Source organism: Trifolium pratense, linkage group LG3 (genome assembly GCF_020283565.1).
Source record: "Trifolium pratense cultivar HEN17-A07 linkage group LG3, ARS_RC_1.1, whole genome shotgun sequence".
In the NCBI taxonomy this organism is placed as follows: Eukaryota; Viridiplantae; Streptophyta; class Magnoliopsida; order Fabales; family Fabaceae; genus Trifolium; species Trifolium pratense.
In genome coordinates, this window is record NC_060061.1 from 41,606,820 (window position 1) to 41,623,579 (window position 16,760).

A 16,760-nucleotide genomic window follows, 5' to 3' on the forward strand; every position below is an offset into this window, starting at 1 on the left:
AATCTCTTTTTGGTCAGTAAATTCTTGGATTGAAAAAATTGTCACAAGTTACTCTTGCAATTGATACTGTGTTAAAATGTATAATTAGATTGAATATAAGGACAAATCATTATTTAGATAGTATACGAAATCCTTGATTTGGCCAGGAAAGACTGCACTGCTTTGGGCCCTAGAAGCGAAGGGAATGAGCTCGGCTGCTTATCCTCTACACTTCTTTTTTTTCTCCGTGCCCCTTTCGCAGTAATCATCTGATTAATATTATTACAATTTTTTAATCTTCAGAATCAAAATATCTTGAAGAGGGATGATGACCTTGAAGTTTTCTGACTTCCTAACCAGTGTTGCATATGGACCCCAATAGCATCCAAGTACATGCTACTCCTCCCATGAAAACCCACCACCTTTCCCTCCGTTTTCGTTGAAGTGAAAAACTTCCCTACTTCATCACCAAATGGACCATACTTTCCTCTACTAGTATGGAAAGTCAGCGACTTAATGACTATAGCTTGTTCATCAGTAGCAACCGTACCATGATAGCCTGTTATGCAAGACAGAACCTCATTCGGATACTCCAATTTTATCTATGAACACAATATAGGCATCATTAGTAAGACTAAACTGACTAAGAATGAATAAGAAAAACCTTTTTGTGTTAGAAATCATGAATCTGCTTAAGATTATTCATACCCTATGTGTGATGCTTCCTACATTACCACCATGCTTCACAGACCATACAGATTGCTTATTCCGATCATACTCGATTTGAATTGAGCAAATTCCTTCTGGTGATTTTGTCAAATAAATCTGCTTAATATCAGAAAAGACTCCGTCATCCCAAGGTCTACCTCCATCTCCACCCCATGGACCTGGTCCGCATGGAGCTGGTTCTTTAATCACACCACTAGGAACCTATGAAGTCGATGGCAAATTATTTGAAATATGATATACATGATTCCGAAGATAACATAACATAATTTGACAGTTGGATTGCTTATTTTCATATGCTACAAAAAGATATTATGTATCAGTTAAAATGATAGTTTGTCACGTCCTATTATATATATGATATGATAACAGTATACCGTAGACTCGTGTGTAACACCGGAAAGGTGATATATCAAAGCATTAGCAGAAAATGATTTAAGAAATACCTCTTCAAGTGGTGCTGGTTTAGAAAGTACAGGTTTGGTTGGCCATTGAGCACTTTTGATTTCAGTAATACTTGGTTCTCTTGGTATGATTTCCATGGAGGGAGATGTTGGAACTGATACTATTACTTTTCCTTCTATGACATGTACACCAAGAGCATCTAGAAATAAACCTTTTCTACCATGAATGCCAACTACCTTTCCTTCTTTCAGCTTTGTTGTGAAATAAGTTCCATATTCATCTCCAAATGGTCCATAAGTCCTTTTGGTAGTGTGGAATGTAAGTGACCTTATAATAGAAGGCCCCATGTACATCAAAGATCCATAGTAGCCTGATATATGTGTTAGTACTTCATTTGGAAAATCAAAGATCATCTGCAAAATTACGCGTAAAAACAATTAGGCCCCGTTTGGATAAACAACTTACGTAAGTACGCGAGAGCTTACATAGTAAGCTCTTATGTAATCACCTTTTCATGTTTGAATCCTCCAGCTCCACCATATTTGTGTCCCCATACGGCCTCTCCATCAAGATCATACAAAACTCTTATCCACACAATTCCAATGTTACGCGACAAATCGATTTGCCTGATTCCAGTGTAAGGTCCATCATCAAATACATATCCACCATTACCACCCCAAGGTCCATATGTTACCACACCATCATCAACTATTGATGGTGCCTTCACCATAGGAACTATCTGAAGTTAACAAAGATTCTTAGTTTCACTTCTTGCAAACATGCACCAAAACATAAAAGTTGAGAAGAAAATTAAGGAACGCTTTTTTCTTACCTTTTCTTTTGATTCAATACTGTTAGGTTCTTTAAAGGTGAGAATCTTATTGGTTGGTGAAGTTTTGCTAGAAAAACCATCTTTCTGTTTTACAGCAACAACAATATCAAAACCTTGGCTAACACTTCCTTGTATTACAGAATAACCAACACTGTCATTGGTGTTATTAATGTGGTTGTGTGAATTAGACAATGTTTTGGATGGTTTTGGCTGCTGATAGGACCTTAGATGGACTCCAATGGCATCTATGTGCCAACCATATCTGCCATGGAATCCAACAATCTTGGCTCCTGTCACTGGCAAGGTAAAGTATGTTCCTTGTTCAACTCCAAATGGTCCATAGAGTTTCTTGTTACTCTCAAAACTTATTGACCTGATGAAGATTGGTCCCCATTGATTTAAGCTACCATAGTATCCATCAACGGATGTTAGGAACTCATTTGGGTAATCAAGTTTGATCTGCACCACAATCATAAATGTTTAATGTTAAACAATTATGTGTATTGACATATACAATCAATTTTCAGGAATTATAAATAATACTCCCTCCCGTCTCATATAAGCAAAGATTCTTTTTCAGGTTCATTGAATAACAAATGTATTTGGTCTATAATATGAACCAGATACATCAGTTATTCAATCAACCTGAAAAATGAATCTTTGGTTATCTATGAGACCAGAGGGAGTATTGATTATGGCCAATTGCTATTGAGCCGAGGTGGATCCTGAAGGATGTTTGGTGATGTTGAAGCGCAACAGAATGCAGATGTTCTGCATCTCATACCTGCAAGTACTCCAACGCTTAAGTTAGTGAGAAATCAAGGGGAGTGAGAGGTGATAAAAATGGTGTGTATCTTTCTCTTGAGTGAGAGAGGCCAATAAATAATGGAGCTCATCGAGAGAACTCGTTGAGGTCGTTGTGCAATATCCGCAATAATTAGCAGATTGACCTCTGATCAGCATCACACTATGATAAATGATTATCCCCAGAGGGCATTAAGTGTGTGCTTAGCCCTAGGCCGCTAATGAGATGATTCAGTTCGGATGAGCCTTGGCACAGTCCAGAACAGTTATTAAGCACACAAAAAATTTGATTAACATGTTATTAGGATTTGTTTTGAGTGGATGGTAACGGGTTGAGTCATTCTATTATGTCTGATGAGACGTCCCTACCCTACCCTAACGCGTCTAGTCATTAGTAAAAACTAACAAGTTGGACCTTCAAAATAATAAGTTAAGGACATAGAAAATTTACCTTTTCAATTTTATGGCCTCCACTTCCACCATGCTTCAATGACCAAACAGAATCTCCTTCTTTGTCATACTCAATCTGAATGGAGTCAATTCCTTCTCCATGAACTATCACCAATTGCCTTATTGTTGAATAAACACCATCATCCCAGCTATATCCTCCACTTCCTCCCCATGGTCCAACTGATACCGGTTTCTCCTCTAAACTCTGCATTAAAAAACATCATTCAATTTAAAAATGTTAAAAAAAGTGAGTCAAAATACAAGGTAGTTGAACACATAATTTGCAATAAAAAATGCATTGATTGATTCATAAGTAACATAATCTTCTTTAGTCATGCACTACCATCTTCTTTTTGCTTTTGTGATTATACTTAGAATTGTTGAAAAGAGAAGGCTGAAAGTATAAGTGTTTAGAGAAGGCTTAATAGGAATTTATGGTAGCAAAAAGTGAGGTTTATGCTTGACAGAAGATTATGAAGAAGGTACTAATTTGGAATCCACAATGGAAGGAAAGAATTGAAAGGTAGAGGAATCATGTTCCATGTAGAATTAGTCTCATGTTTCTTATAATTTCATTTTCATGCATTTGTGTGAATGTCACTTAGTAAATACTAAATAGTGTTTTTCCAAAATCTTATTCTCCATTTACAGCCCAAAATAAAATTCTGTCAATGAAAATGGAATGAAATTTCTATGTTATCTTAAATTCTCCATTTGGAATATAGAAAGGTGCACATCAACTATGCAAGTTGATTGAGCTGGCAAATGGAATCACTTAGTGGTAAGTTTTGTAAATTCTCCAACTATGTTATCATCAAATGCATATTATGCTACCTTCATGCTTAATTGTTCAAGAGTCTAGTAATCTTGTTGTCTTTTGTTTTTTTTTTGTAGGGTGAATATTTTCTAGATAATACATATATTCAAGATAATTACACATGAAGGAAAGGTAGACATGTAATAAATTGTGCTGCTAAGCCTTTCGGTATAGCAAAACCAATAGTTGAAAAAGTAATTTTGTTTTGAAATTGAAATTCATGTTGATGATGTTGGTTGATTTAGTTTTTAGAAAAGTAAAGAAAAATTCATGTTAATGGAAATTATTGGCCTCTATAAATTTATTACATTTAATTTTTATTATATTAAACATTTTATGTAATACACATACATTCTGTTGTAAAAATCTCTTTAATACTATTTTTTTATAGACAAAAATGTATGTTTGTTAACTTGTTAGTGTGTTATGTTAATAGTCAGGATTTGAATCCTGAATCGCTTCTCAAACTTCTATGGGCGTTTCAACTCAATCACTTGAGCTACGCTTTAAGTAGGTGAACCTGTTGCATAGAGCGATTAGCCAAATATGAGATATTTTATTGAGTGATTAGCCAAATATCCTCCTGAAATTGCAAAAATTGCCAAATACTCGCTTGAAATGTTTGAAATGTCAAGGGTATTTGACTATTCAATGTATTTTATTTCATGAGGATCATCATGCAAATTGATCAAACCAAGAGTGAATAAAGAGAGGTTTGTATGAATTTGAACAAAATAAAACAGAATAGCAGAACTAATTTTAGTGGTTAAATTACCATACAACCACTAGAGATTCACTTAATTCAATTGTTCAATGAAGAAGTCTCATATCAAAGCTCAAAGAACCACTATTTCTTAAGGATTCAGAACTTAATATATCTTATAGAAGAAAAATTAAGTAAACTCCTAACTTTTGAACTGTTGAGCTTAATATATCTTATAATTAATGTGTTAGTGGGAAATATCAAAGTTGAGACTGGAGTCTGGAGATAGGAAGAGGTTAAATTTTATGGGGGTTTCAATAAGAGAATTTTATGAAATTATAATTTTATTTGAGTAGTTTATACCTTTGTTGAGAAATATACAAAATTTTGAATATCGTTTAGTTAAGAATTTAAAATTTCTTATAATTTCACTAAATTGATATTTTGCCATTGTATATAAACTAAAATCTCACTCATTTATTCATTTTTCCTTGTCAGAACATTTTCTTTGAACGTTTTGGGTTGCAACTTTCTACCATAACACATTTTTGAAGTGTTTCTGAGAGTATTTTTCTACTGGAACACTCATCTCAATTGTTCAGATTTTGCGTGTTTTACCGAAACACTCAAAGTGATTCTGTTCTGTGTGTTCCGCTGGAACACTATTATAAAGGGTTCCGGTTTTGTTTGTTCTACCGGAACACCCATACAAACTATTTCAGTTTTTTAAGAAGAAATTAAATTTTTACTATTTGTTTATTATAACTTTTTTGCAGTGGTACGACTAGAGCACGAGATGTTGGGTTTTGTGTAGGAGTGAAGGGTTAATCATAAGAATTGGAGGTAAAATTTTCAAATATAAATAAAAGATACAAACATGCGTAGGCCCATAAGTTATCAATGGGCTCTGTTGTGTTAATATGGTTATGAAAAGGTAGATTTCTCTCCCCACCTCCCGTATTTCTTTTGTACCTCTCATTTTTTCATTTTTGTCCTTGATTAAATATTTTGGAACGTGTTTTTTGAAATTTTTTACCTTAGAAAAAACTTCGGAATGTGTTTTCTGAATTAAACCAGAAAAACTTCGAAAAACGCGTTCCAAAGTTTTTATATAAGAACAAAAATGAAAAAATGGGGGCAGAAAATAAAATACAGGGGTGGGAAGAGACAAAATCTATGAAAACTAAAGTGAGAGGGAAAATAGAAGTTTAATTTCCAACATGTGTTTAGAAGTATAATTTTTTTTTTTTTGGTACCATTTAGAAGTATAATTTTAGAAAGGAAAAAAAAGACTTTTTCATATATGTAGGTACATCAATAAAAATAAATAGAAGTTTCTATATTTTCGTTGATGTACTTATTTGTATTAAATATCTCATTATAAATGAAATGCTACATTAAATAAGTAGTTAATGTTTTGATTCCTAACTCTTATGTATGAAAAAAAAAAAAAAAAGAATTGTTAGAATGAGAAAAACTCGTCTTGTGTGTTAAACATATTCTTCAACAGAGATTAGTAACCAAATTCTTTGACAGATGAAGCCTATTTATGCAATGTATTGAAAATGATCATATTTGCAGCCTGAAGAATATCTCTCGTGGACTATAAATAGAAGACTTGCATCAATGAAGAAATGTTTTTCACTACTATAATTCTTACAAGTCTTGCTAAAATTCCCTAACAAATTCAGAGCAAACATTTGAAGTTTTGACAACAAGTTAAGAGAGCCAATGAACATGTTTTAACTTATATTCATTTGTATTTTTTAGCTTAAGATTTATATCCTTTCCATAGGCTTCTATATACAACGGTTCGCTGACCTGCTCGGACCGGATGCAGGCTCGGTTCCTAGTTGAACCGACCGAATCGGCTAATCTGGTCCGATTTCACTACCTTGGTTTAAATGCTTATATATAAAAATTCTTTATCAAGCTCAACTTTCTTGTGTTTTCCACTATGTTCAAAATACATCAATAAAAATAGGAGAAAATACAAGCATGTAGAGGCACAAAGTGAAAATCAATTTGGCATTGGTCTGTTAATTTCTCCAACAAGTTAGGCAATGGGGCCAATTTTAATTTATAACAAATATAGGGAGAAGAAGGAAAGCACTGACAATGTTCTTTTGGGTGGCAGGACAAGTTACAAAAGATAGTTGTTTTACTTTATGGCTGCACCCATTAAATAAAGTGGAAAGACATGTTTGGAGCAAGGTTCAAAGACATATATACTTTTTGGAGAATGTTAACTTGTGCCCTTAAGGCACATGTTAAGGAAACAAAAATAGAAATTATTAAATGCTAATTTGTGTATTTTGACTTTTGAAGCATTAAATTTCTTATATCATTAAATGTTGAATTTCTATTTTGGTATATCTTAACATGTGCCCTTAGGGCACATGTTAACAAGACCCATACTTTTTATTCTCCCAAAAGATACTCATTTTATTAAAATATGAAATAAGGAGCAAGCAATTTTTTATGTAAAAAAATAAGGAAAAGTCCTCGGGGCACTGTTTATGGAACAAAATATAGTAATATCATATTGAAGTTTGTGCGGTCAACGCCTCGAAAGTGTAAACAGTATTATTTTTAATTTTAAAATTTCTTTTTTTGATTTTCTTAACCAGTGCCCCGGGACACCGGTTAGCATGACAAAAAAATAAATATTTGGATGCTTAATAATAGTAGAATTGGAATCTTTTAGACTACACTAGATCTCAATCATAATAGACAAACAAAAATATGTGAAACATATTAGCAAAGATCTCAAGTCTCAGCTATTATAATATTGTTTATATTTTGTATGGATCTACCAAGCTATAATGACAAAGCCACCATATATTAAAGTATTAGCTACTTTCTTAGTTAAAACATTTTCGTTAATAAAGTGTAAATGTTTCATTAAAAACATTATTGGAAAATCTGATCACGTGACATAGAGCAACAGAACCAGACATGAACAGAATAAAAATTTAATATTCAAGAGCGGTTAGATAAGATGACATAGATTTTTTATAGTTTAACTAAAATTTTATGTTCGATTTTTGATTTGGGAATGTAACAATGTTAAAACTCTAAAAAAGAATATATCATTCAATTAAATTCTACAAAGTTCGAAAGATTAATCTCTAAAATGATGCGCAATAGCATGAGAAAGAAAATACAAATTTAATTACTAGACCAAGCTAACCGCTTTCGGAGACCCCAAAATAATGCGAATAAAATATATTACAACACCCCAAGATGTCAAAGTTAAACAACTAAAATGTATTCAGTAATTGAGATTTTACGAATCGATGACAGAGTAACCAGAAGGATTTCTACATAATATTGTACTATATACATAGTCCTATAACAGACACATTTGTTTTTCAGATGATATGTTGCAACTGCTTCACATATAGTTATATACAGTGGCGGAACTGGAAAATAAATCTTGGGTGGGCCGCACAAAAATTATAATATTTAAATTAGATATAAAAATTATATTTCATACAAAAATTTAATTTAGAATAAATATGAAATTTACCATTAAATTAAATTTCATGCTCTAAATAATATTCTACGTGTTCCAAATGACTTGAAAAATTATCAATGATTTATTTTAAATTAATATTTATATAAGTTGGATCATAAAAAAATTATATATTTTATTGCTTAAAAGATAATAATTATTTTTAATTGAAAATAGTTGTGCTTTTTTTATTAAAGAAAAACAAAATTGTCTATTTTTTTGTATTGATTATATACATGAAAATTAACATTTTATGAAAAAATGTGTTTGGTTAAGTGGTTTGAGGAATTGTTTTGGTCTCCAACTCTCCATGGGTTCAAATTATGGGTATTAAACATGAATTTTTTAAAAGAAAACAAGAAAATGCAAAAAATAATGAAGGAGGGAGTTGAACACACAACCTCTTCCCATAAAACCATGGGACAGACCACTAGGCCGAACTCTCGGTTTAGTAGATTTATACCGCAACCAACATATATATAGTAAATACATATAATTTTACAAAGCTCCCAAGGATATTTAAGTAATTTCACATTTTTTGGGGGTGGGCCATGGCCCTCCCCAGCCCCCCCTAGGTCCGCTGCTGGTTATATACCGAAATATTGAAATAGTGAGAGTATCAAAGTTCGAACTCCGGTCTCTTCATTTTACATTGAATATTCTTACCAACTGAGTTATGTTCACAGGGACTCATACTTGTTTAATTTTGAGGGTAATTAGTCGTATCCGTATTTATACGTATAATGTAGATTTTTACTCTATTCATTGTCTGTGTTGTTTGCATGTATTTATTAGGCATGAGTTCAATTGTTATCTCTATTCATAGAATTTCATGAGAAAATGTCCACTACTATTTTTGTTATAAACAAACCGACCTATAAATTTAAAAGAGAGTATAGACATTTTCTTACCCAAAAAAAAAAGTCGATGACTCTTAATAAATTTAATCCAAAATTTGATTATTCAGGCTTATATATTTGTAAAGAATGATAGTATAATCATTCGATTAATATATTAACACGTCGTTTTTATCTGCAAAGTATAAGTACTGGACAAAACAGTACAAAACATAATAGCAGAGGATAAAGTTTAAAGTGTTGGACAAATTTTGTCTTTGTACTATGTGTGGTGGACAAAGAGTTAATTTGATATTTTAGACAACTTGTGCAGAGGATACAAAGTTGTTTCGTGGTTCAGTGGGGACAAGAATTTAGGATTTTGTCCCGTCTCTTGACCCCCAATTGTCTAGTCCTAGGAACAATTTAGAAATCAAATACAGTATAGTTGAAGTTACCTTATTCAATCTCTTATTTTTTAGCATATCATTCAGACCTAACTTTAACAAATAATTCTAATCTAAAATTTGATTAATTGAAAAAATTATATGACCTTGAAAGAAACAGAACAGCCAGCAAGAACAAATAGAAGTTCAAAGAGAGTAAAACTTAATTTGTTCAATTTAATGTGGTTTATTTTATATTGAAGTTTAGGATATGCAAATGCGACTCCAAAGAACAATGATTTTTTTTATAAGGTTGGTAATGAAAATCGAACTTATATATATCCATATCTTTTATCATTAGATAAAATTTAGTGCCTTCTAAGAAAATAATGATTTATCTTATATATTCAATTTTATTCCTCACCTAACAATGTCATGAGACATTAGTTTAGTGGTAAGACTTTTATCTATGATTATACTCTCAAGAGTTTTGGTTAAAATCCCCCTCCCAAAATTTGTAAAATGACCATTACTATCATTCCAATTATTTTTATTTCTTTTGACAGAACTATCATTCCAATTATAATAATTTCTCTATTTTTAAATAATATAGTTTCTCTATTTTTAAATTTTTATTTTGAACTATAACTCTCGCATAAGAAAATTTCTTCAGCCCACACGTGCAGAAAAAGAAACATCAACAACTTCCACAAAAACTCAAAAAGCATAGAGAATTTTGTCAACAAACGCAATGTCATGGTGTCAAAACTCAAACTCAACGTATTTGTACTTTTCTTGAAATTCTTGTACTCTTTTGTGGCGGATTCTAGGGTGGGAGACCATGATAGGTCTCACACCGATGAGTCATGTGTTATGTGGTCTGGATTGAATGTGTACATGATATTATGATGTACTGTCAGTATTAAATTTTTTTTTTTTGAAAAAAAAGTTTTTGATATTTTTTCGGGAAAAAATTATCAATTTTTTCCCGAAAAAAGTTCCCGATTTTTTAGGGGAAAAGTTTCGATTTCAGATAAAAACAATTCCGGAGTTTTTCTGGAAAAAAAGTTTCCGTTCTTTTTTCGGGAAAAAAGTTTCGGATTTTTTCCGAAAAAAAGATTTCGATTTTTTCTGGAAAAAGTTCCGATGTTTTCCGGAAAAAAGTTCCCGATTTTTTGGGGAAAATAGTTTCGAAATGTTCATCTGAAAAAGTATTGCTGATACAAAAAAGAGTGAAAAAACAGAAAATATTTAAAACTTTTTTTTCGAATAAAATATTAGAAATTTTCCAGAAAAATATCGGAAACTTTTTTTCCAGAAAATATCCAAAACTTTTTTCCGAATAAAATATCGGAACTTTTTTCCCGAAAAAAAGAACGGAATCTTTTTTGTTCAGACAAAACCTCCGAAATTGTTTTTATCTAAAATCGAAAATTTTCTCCCGAAAATCGGAAACTTTTTTCCAAAAAAAAAATCAAAAATTTTTTCCACAAAAAAGATCGAAAACTTTTTTTCGAAAAAATCGGGAACTTTTTTTCAAAAATAGAAAATAATATAATACTGACAGTACACCATAATACCACGTACACATTCAATCCGATCCACATAACACATGACTCATTGGTGGGAGACATGCTCTACTAACTCACGCTAGCATCCGCCCTCTTTTGTTTCTCCAAAAATTGTAAGAAAGAAAGAAGTCTATGATGTTTAGTTTCCAATCTTATCTAATGAAACATTTAATTCAAAGATCTTTTTGATGAATATACTCAAAGATTAATTGATGAATATCATCAGTGAAAGTCACTGAGACACATCATTTGAAAAATCTAAATTGTAATTTCTTAACTTTACATAATTCTACCGACGTCGGTGTTAAGTTGATACTCCCTCCATCCCAAAATATAAAAACTTATTGACCATTACACGTATGCCAATACATAATTTTGATTACAAATATTTTTAATTATTTATTAGTAAAAATTATAAAAATTTGATATTTTAAAAATATTCATCGAAACAAATCAAACAAGATTCTTATATGATATTATTTACATTTATATACTTTAAAAAAAAAAGGTCAAAACAAGACATATAAATAGTGCATTTAGTCAAAATTGATCTTATAAAATAAAACAGAGGGAGAATTAAACAAATAAATGTCATGTCAAATAGTATTCCCGAGTCATTAGTTAAGAAATTCAAAAGAAGTCATTTTCACATTGAAACAAAACACTATTTGTACTTTAAAAAGTAAAATACACAAGTTTCTAAACTTGTTTACCATATTTAACTTATTAATCAGTGTCGCAGAGACGCTAAGACACTCATTAGCATTTTCCAACAAATAATCTCTTATATTATAAGTTTGTATACACAAGTAAACCCTAAACCTAATTTGTTTTCCCTCCACTTTTATATTGCAGTAAAAAAAATGATGGTGCAAATCATCAAATCTCTTAAGCACAGTTTAAACAATTAAAAACCGATCGATAATTAAAAATCTAGCAAATCATCAAATCTCTTATCTCTTATATTCTAAGCTTATTCAGATACACTGACCCTAAACCTAATCATTTTCCCTCTCTTTTTATTGCAGTTTTATATTAAAAAAAATTAAATTAAATTTGTCTACAGTGAGAATCAAACCCACATCCTTTGCTTACAATTAATAAAGATTTTCAACCACTAGAGCTAGGTAACCCGACAAGAAATTGATAATTACATAATGTTTAAAAATATTAAATACATTTATATAGTTTATAAACTAAATTGAAGAGTTATTGATAAAATGTATAGACTAGATTGGTGAGTTGTTAAGAAAGAAAAATATATCATATTTTTAAGCATAATTTTGTTTGAGTTGTTAAAATTTAAAAATTATTGAATTTTTGTATAAAGATAAAATATTAAGTGTAGCACAACCTAAAATAAACGTTAAAAAGAAGAGAAAAAAAACTTTCTAAAGTGTTTTTTAATACCATACAAAATGAGACCGTAAATATAGGTAGAATTATATATATATATATATATATATATATATATATATATATATATATATATATATATATATATATATATATAAACAGATCTTTTGAATCTCAATCATTTATCTGATCGGGAGAAGCTGGTATAATTAAACAATATGCACTAGCGAATATTGAGTTGATGTTACATAGTTGTGGGAAGAGTATAAAAGATTATCCTCTGATGCCTCGAGCAGGCACATCATTAATTCCTGATATATAACATAGTTTGATACATGATGAATTGAATTATATCATACAATCATTAGCTGAGGAACATGTCCGATTGATGTCAACTACAACTTCAGAGCAATATAAATTATATGACACAATATTAACGAAAGTTAACGAAAGCAAGCCTGGTGTGTTTTTTCTATAAGGTTATGACGGAACAGAGAAGACATTTATCTGGAGGGTCATGTCAGCCGCATTACGATCAAAAGGTGAAATAGTTATAATAGTTGCGTCAAGTGGGATCGCTACATTGCTTATACCTGGTGGTAGAATAACACATTCAAAGTTTTGTATTCCGCCAACTGTTGACGAGTTTTCAACATGTTTCGTAGTTCCCAAAAGCCCTTTGGCGCTCTTAATACAAAAAGCAAAGCTCATTATATGGGATCAAGCATTAATGATGCACAAACATTGCATCGAAGCTGTTGATCGAACTTTAAAAGATATTTTCAAGTTTGTTGATATGAAAAATAAACACATTCTCTTTGGTGGAAAAGTTATTATTTTTTGCAGAGATTTAAGACAAATTCTACCAGTAATACCCAAAGGTACAAGGCCAGAAGTTGCTCATGCTACTATTAATTCTTCGGTTCTTTGGAATTTTTGTGAAGTTTTAACATTGAATAAAAACATGAGTCTTCTTAGTGGTACTTCGAGTATAGACGTTGAACAAAAGAGATTGTTTTCTGAATGGGTTTTGGGTGTTGGCGATGGAGAAATTGGAGATGACAACAACGGTGATTTAGAACTTGACATTCCATCAGATTTACTGATTCGAAATTCAGGGATCGCTGCATTGCTTATACCTGGTGGTAGAACAACACATTCAAGGTTTTGTATTCCTCCAAATGTTGACGAGTTTTCAACATATTCCATAGTTCCCAAAAACCCTTTGGTGCTCTTTATACAAAAAGCAAAGCTCATTATATGAGATCAAGCACTAATGATGCACCAACACTGCTTCGAAGCTGTGATCGAACTTTAAAAGATATTCTCAAGTTTGTTGATATGAAAAATAAACACATTCTCTTCGGTGGAAAAGTTATTATTTTTTGCAGAGATTTCAGACAAATTCTACCAGTAATACCCAAAGGTACAAGGCCAGAAGTTGTTCATGCTACTATTAATTCTTCGGTTCTTTGGAATTTCACACAAATTCTACGAAAAATTCAGGTGATTTAGAACTTAACATTCCATCAGATTTACTAATTCCAAATTCAGGTGATCATCTTACTTCTATCGTTGAAAGCATCCACATCTTTTACAAAACATGAAAGATATACCATATTTCCAAAATAGAGCTATATTAACTTCTAAAAATTTTATATTCGACACAATAAATGATTATATGTTGGATTTAATTCATGGTGAAGAAAAAACGTATTTGAGTTATGATACTCCACTCGCACACAATACAGATGATCATGCATGTAGTGGATGATGTCCACACTCCCGAATTTTTTAACACGATTTCTACGCCAGAGCTTCCAAATCACAACTTGAGACTTAAAGTTGGAGGTCCAGTAAAGCTATTAATGAATTCGAATAAAAAATTTGGATTATACAATGAACAAGACTTACAAGAACGGAAAAACGTGTTCTTGAAGGAAAAGTTATTTCAGGAAGTAATATTGATGATCAGGCTTTCATACCTAGATTGTCTCTAACACCACCCGACGTAAGAATTCCTTTTAAATTTCAACGGAGATAATTTCTTTTAATTGTTTCTTTTGCGATGACTATAATAAAAGTCAGGACAATCTCTTAAGCACATTGGGATATATCTTCCATCTCCAATGTTTTCACATGGTCAGTTGTATGTTGCGATTAGAGAAGGATTGAAAATATTAATTATCGACGATGACGGTGAAGATATGAATAAGACTTCCAATGTAGTCTATAAAGAAGTATTTCGTAATATTCCATAGTTTCTGTTGTATGATCATTTTTCTAAATTTATTGGTGAACTAATTTTTAATGTTTCTTTTTCAAAAAAAAATAAAAAATTAATGTTACTCATCTTTTTTTAAAATACCTTTCAATATTACAATTATTTTTTTTGTTACATATTAGGCTAATTAGACCCTTGCAGTGCACGGGTCGACGTTCTAGTGTACATCATTTGTGTACTTCATATAGTCATAGGAATTAGACATGACAATGTCGAAAGATCGGAAATGGTTTTTGTCTTCTCCGAACCCAAACACATAATAGTTTGTATCCCCGTATCCGTTCCAATTTTTAATTGAGTAAAAAATATATCCCCAACTTCATATACGAGCGGATTTGGATAACCTTGCTCCACTCTATACCCACAAGAATTCGCATTGCATTTTGTATTTTAAATTATAAATATTTTTAAATGAAGTTTTTGTCCTCTATTTTTAATTTTTTACAATTTTAGTCCCCCTATTTCAAGGTTTTTTTTTTTTACTTTTAATCTCCCTCTCCATTTTAAAGTCAAATTTAATGACGTGACTAAATTATTTATGACGTGGCAAATGATATGTCGATAGAACAATTAGACATCTTATTATTATTATTTATTTAATTTTAAGAGGTTGTAACAACTTTTTTTTATAAAATAATCACTTTTAAAAATATTACATCCGTTTGTTACAACCCTACTTCGGCTTAGTGGAGTAGCGAGAGTGAGATATTGTTGGTTAGATCAAATATAGGATGTGAGAGCTCATACATAAGGGGAAGATTGTTGGATGTCAAGTGTGAGTGACTGAATCTCACATTTTCTGTGAATGGATAAAATTTTGGATATATACAAGATGTAATTCATATACTTAATGCCTCAAGTACGATTGAGATGTAATGACTCGCTCTCTTGTAGTCTTAGAGTATTGGTCCATTATTGCTTTCGGCATTCTTTCGGACTCCTCAACAGTTGAGTTCTTTTTAGATTGATCCATTATGTTTGTATCATCTCCCTTTTAATTTTGTGACTATGCAAATGATAAACATTTTTTTCACAACTAGTGATGAACAATATCCTGGTGTCCAGTGGTGTATTTAGGATCCAAAGTGTTCAAACTTTTGCGTTCAAGTTGTGGAAACAAAAAAACTACGCGTAAAAATGCAAATATATATAAGGGTATATTTGAGAAAAATCAAGTTCCGAGGTTCAATTTGAAGTCCTTTATGGTGTCCATTCATCACAACTCACAGTAGAGATGAATTACTCGTTGTTTTGAGTTCGTAAATTCTAATTCTAATATTTCTCTTGATAATGAAGATATCTTTGTGCAAAACTAGCTACTCTAGGTTTAAAATTTGAGAATTCAAATTTAAGGAAGTTAAGGGAAAAAGAAAATAGATGACCTGGCATATTTATCTGAGTTTTCTCATAATTAAAATGTCATGCATACTTTTTTAAACTGAACTTTGGTAAATAAAAATGTTAATTGTACAAAGGCTTAACTACACATTTGGTCCCTTACGTTTATTTTAGGTTTCAATTTGGTCCCTTACGTTTAAAAAGTATCAATTTGGTCCCTTACGTTTATTTTAAGTTTCAAGTTAGTCCTTTCCGTTAGTTTTGTCACTAACACCGTTTGAACAGTACACGTGTCAGCGTGTCCAAGTGCCACGTGTCAGTCCACGTATGCAAATTGACTGCCACATGTGACAAAATTGACGGAAAGGACCAACTTGAAACCTAAAATAAACGTAAGGGACCAAATTGATACTTTTTAAACGTAAGGGACCAAATTGAAACCTAAAATAAACGTAAGGGACCAAATGTATAGTAATGTACAAACATATATAGTGTAACATAATTAAATTAATAATTCAAAAAAATAAAATGTTAAGAACTAATTAGTGGAGTAGCGAGAGTGAGATATTATTGGTCCCTATATGAGCTTACACTAGTGGAAAAAACACTTTATAGAAAATTTCTTAGGTCGGTTAGCGTTGCCACCTGACTTAAGAACATGTGCGGTGGCAACTCCGTAAATAAGTAAAACTTTGTTTGGTCGGTTCCGCCATCAACCGACGTAATAGAGATTAAAAAAATAATATTAAATTCAAA

General features: G+C 31.4%; 1 protein-coding gene across 2 annotated transcripts; it reads right to left on the reverse strand.

Annotated features, from left to right (window-relative positions):
- Nucleotides 1-38: 38 nt before the first annotated feature.
- On the reverse strand, nt 39-4,052 carry LOC123913769 (jacalin-related lectin 3-like). Of its 2 annotated transcripts, XM_045964618.1 has the most exons (7): nt 3,540-4,052; nt 3,198-3,401; nt 1,943-2,401; nt 1,619-1,849; nt 1,152-1,523; nt 688-909; nt 39-581 (listed from the first exon to the last, which is right to left on the reverse strand). In XM_045964618.1, exons 1-7 carry the CDS (start codon nt 3,540-3,542, stop codon nt 285-287), a joined length of 1,788 nt encoding a protein of 595 aa, XP_045820574.1. In that variant the 5' UTR covers nt 3,543-4,052; the 3' UTR covers nt 39-284. The 2 variants fall into 2 exon arrangements, with proteins under 2 accessions (XP_045820574.1, XP_045820573.1); XM_045964617.1 differs by having other exon boundaries at nt 3,198-3,869.
- Between the last annotated feature and the right edge of the window lie 12,708 nt (nt 4,053-16,760).

Excerpts from the sequence above, each read along its gene's own strand:
- LOC123913769 (XM_045964617.1), bottom strand. The coding sequence starts at position 3,407 with ATGCAGAGTTTAGAGGAGAAACCGGTATCAGTTGGACCATGGGGAGGA. Across the intron at positions 2,402-3,197 it reads GAGGCCATAAAATTGAAAAG|ATCAAACTTGATTACCCAAA; the intron begins GTAAATTTTCTA and ends ATTGTGGTGCAG. Across the intron at positions 1,850-1,942 it reads GTATTGAATCAAAAGAAAAG|ATAGTTCCTATGGTGAAGGC; the intron begins GTAAGAAAAAAG and ends TGTTAACTTCAG.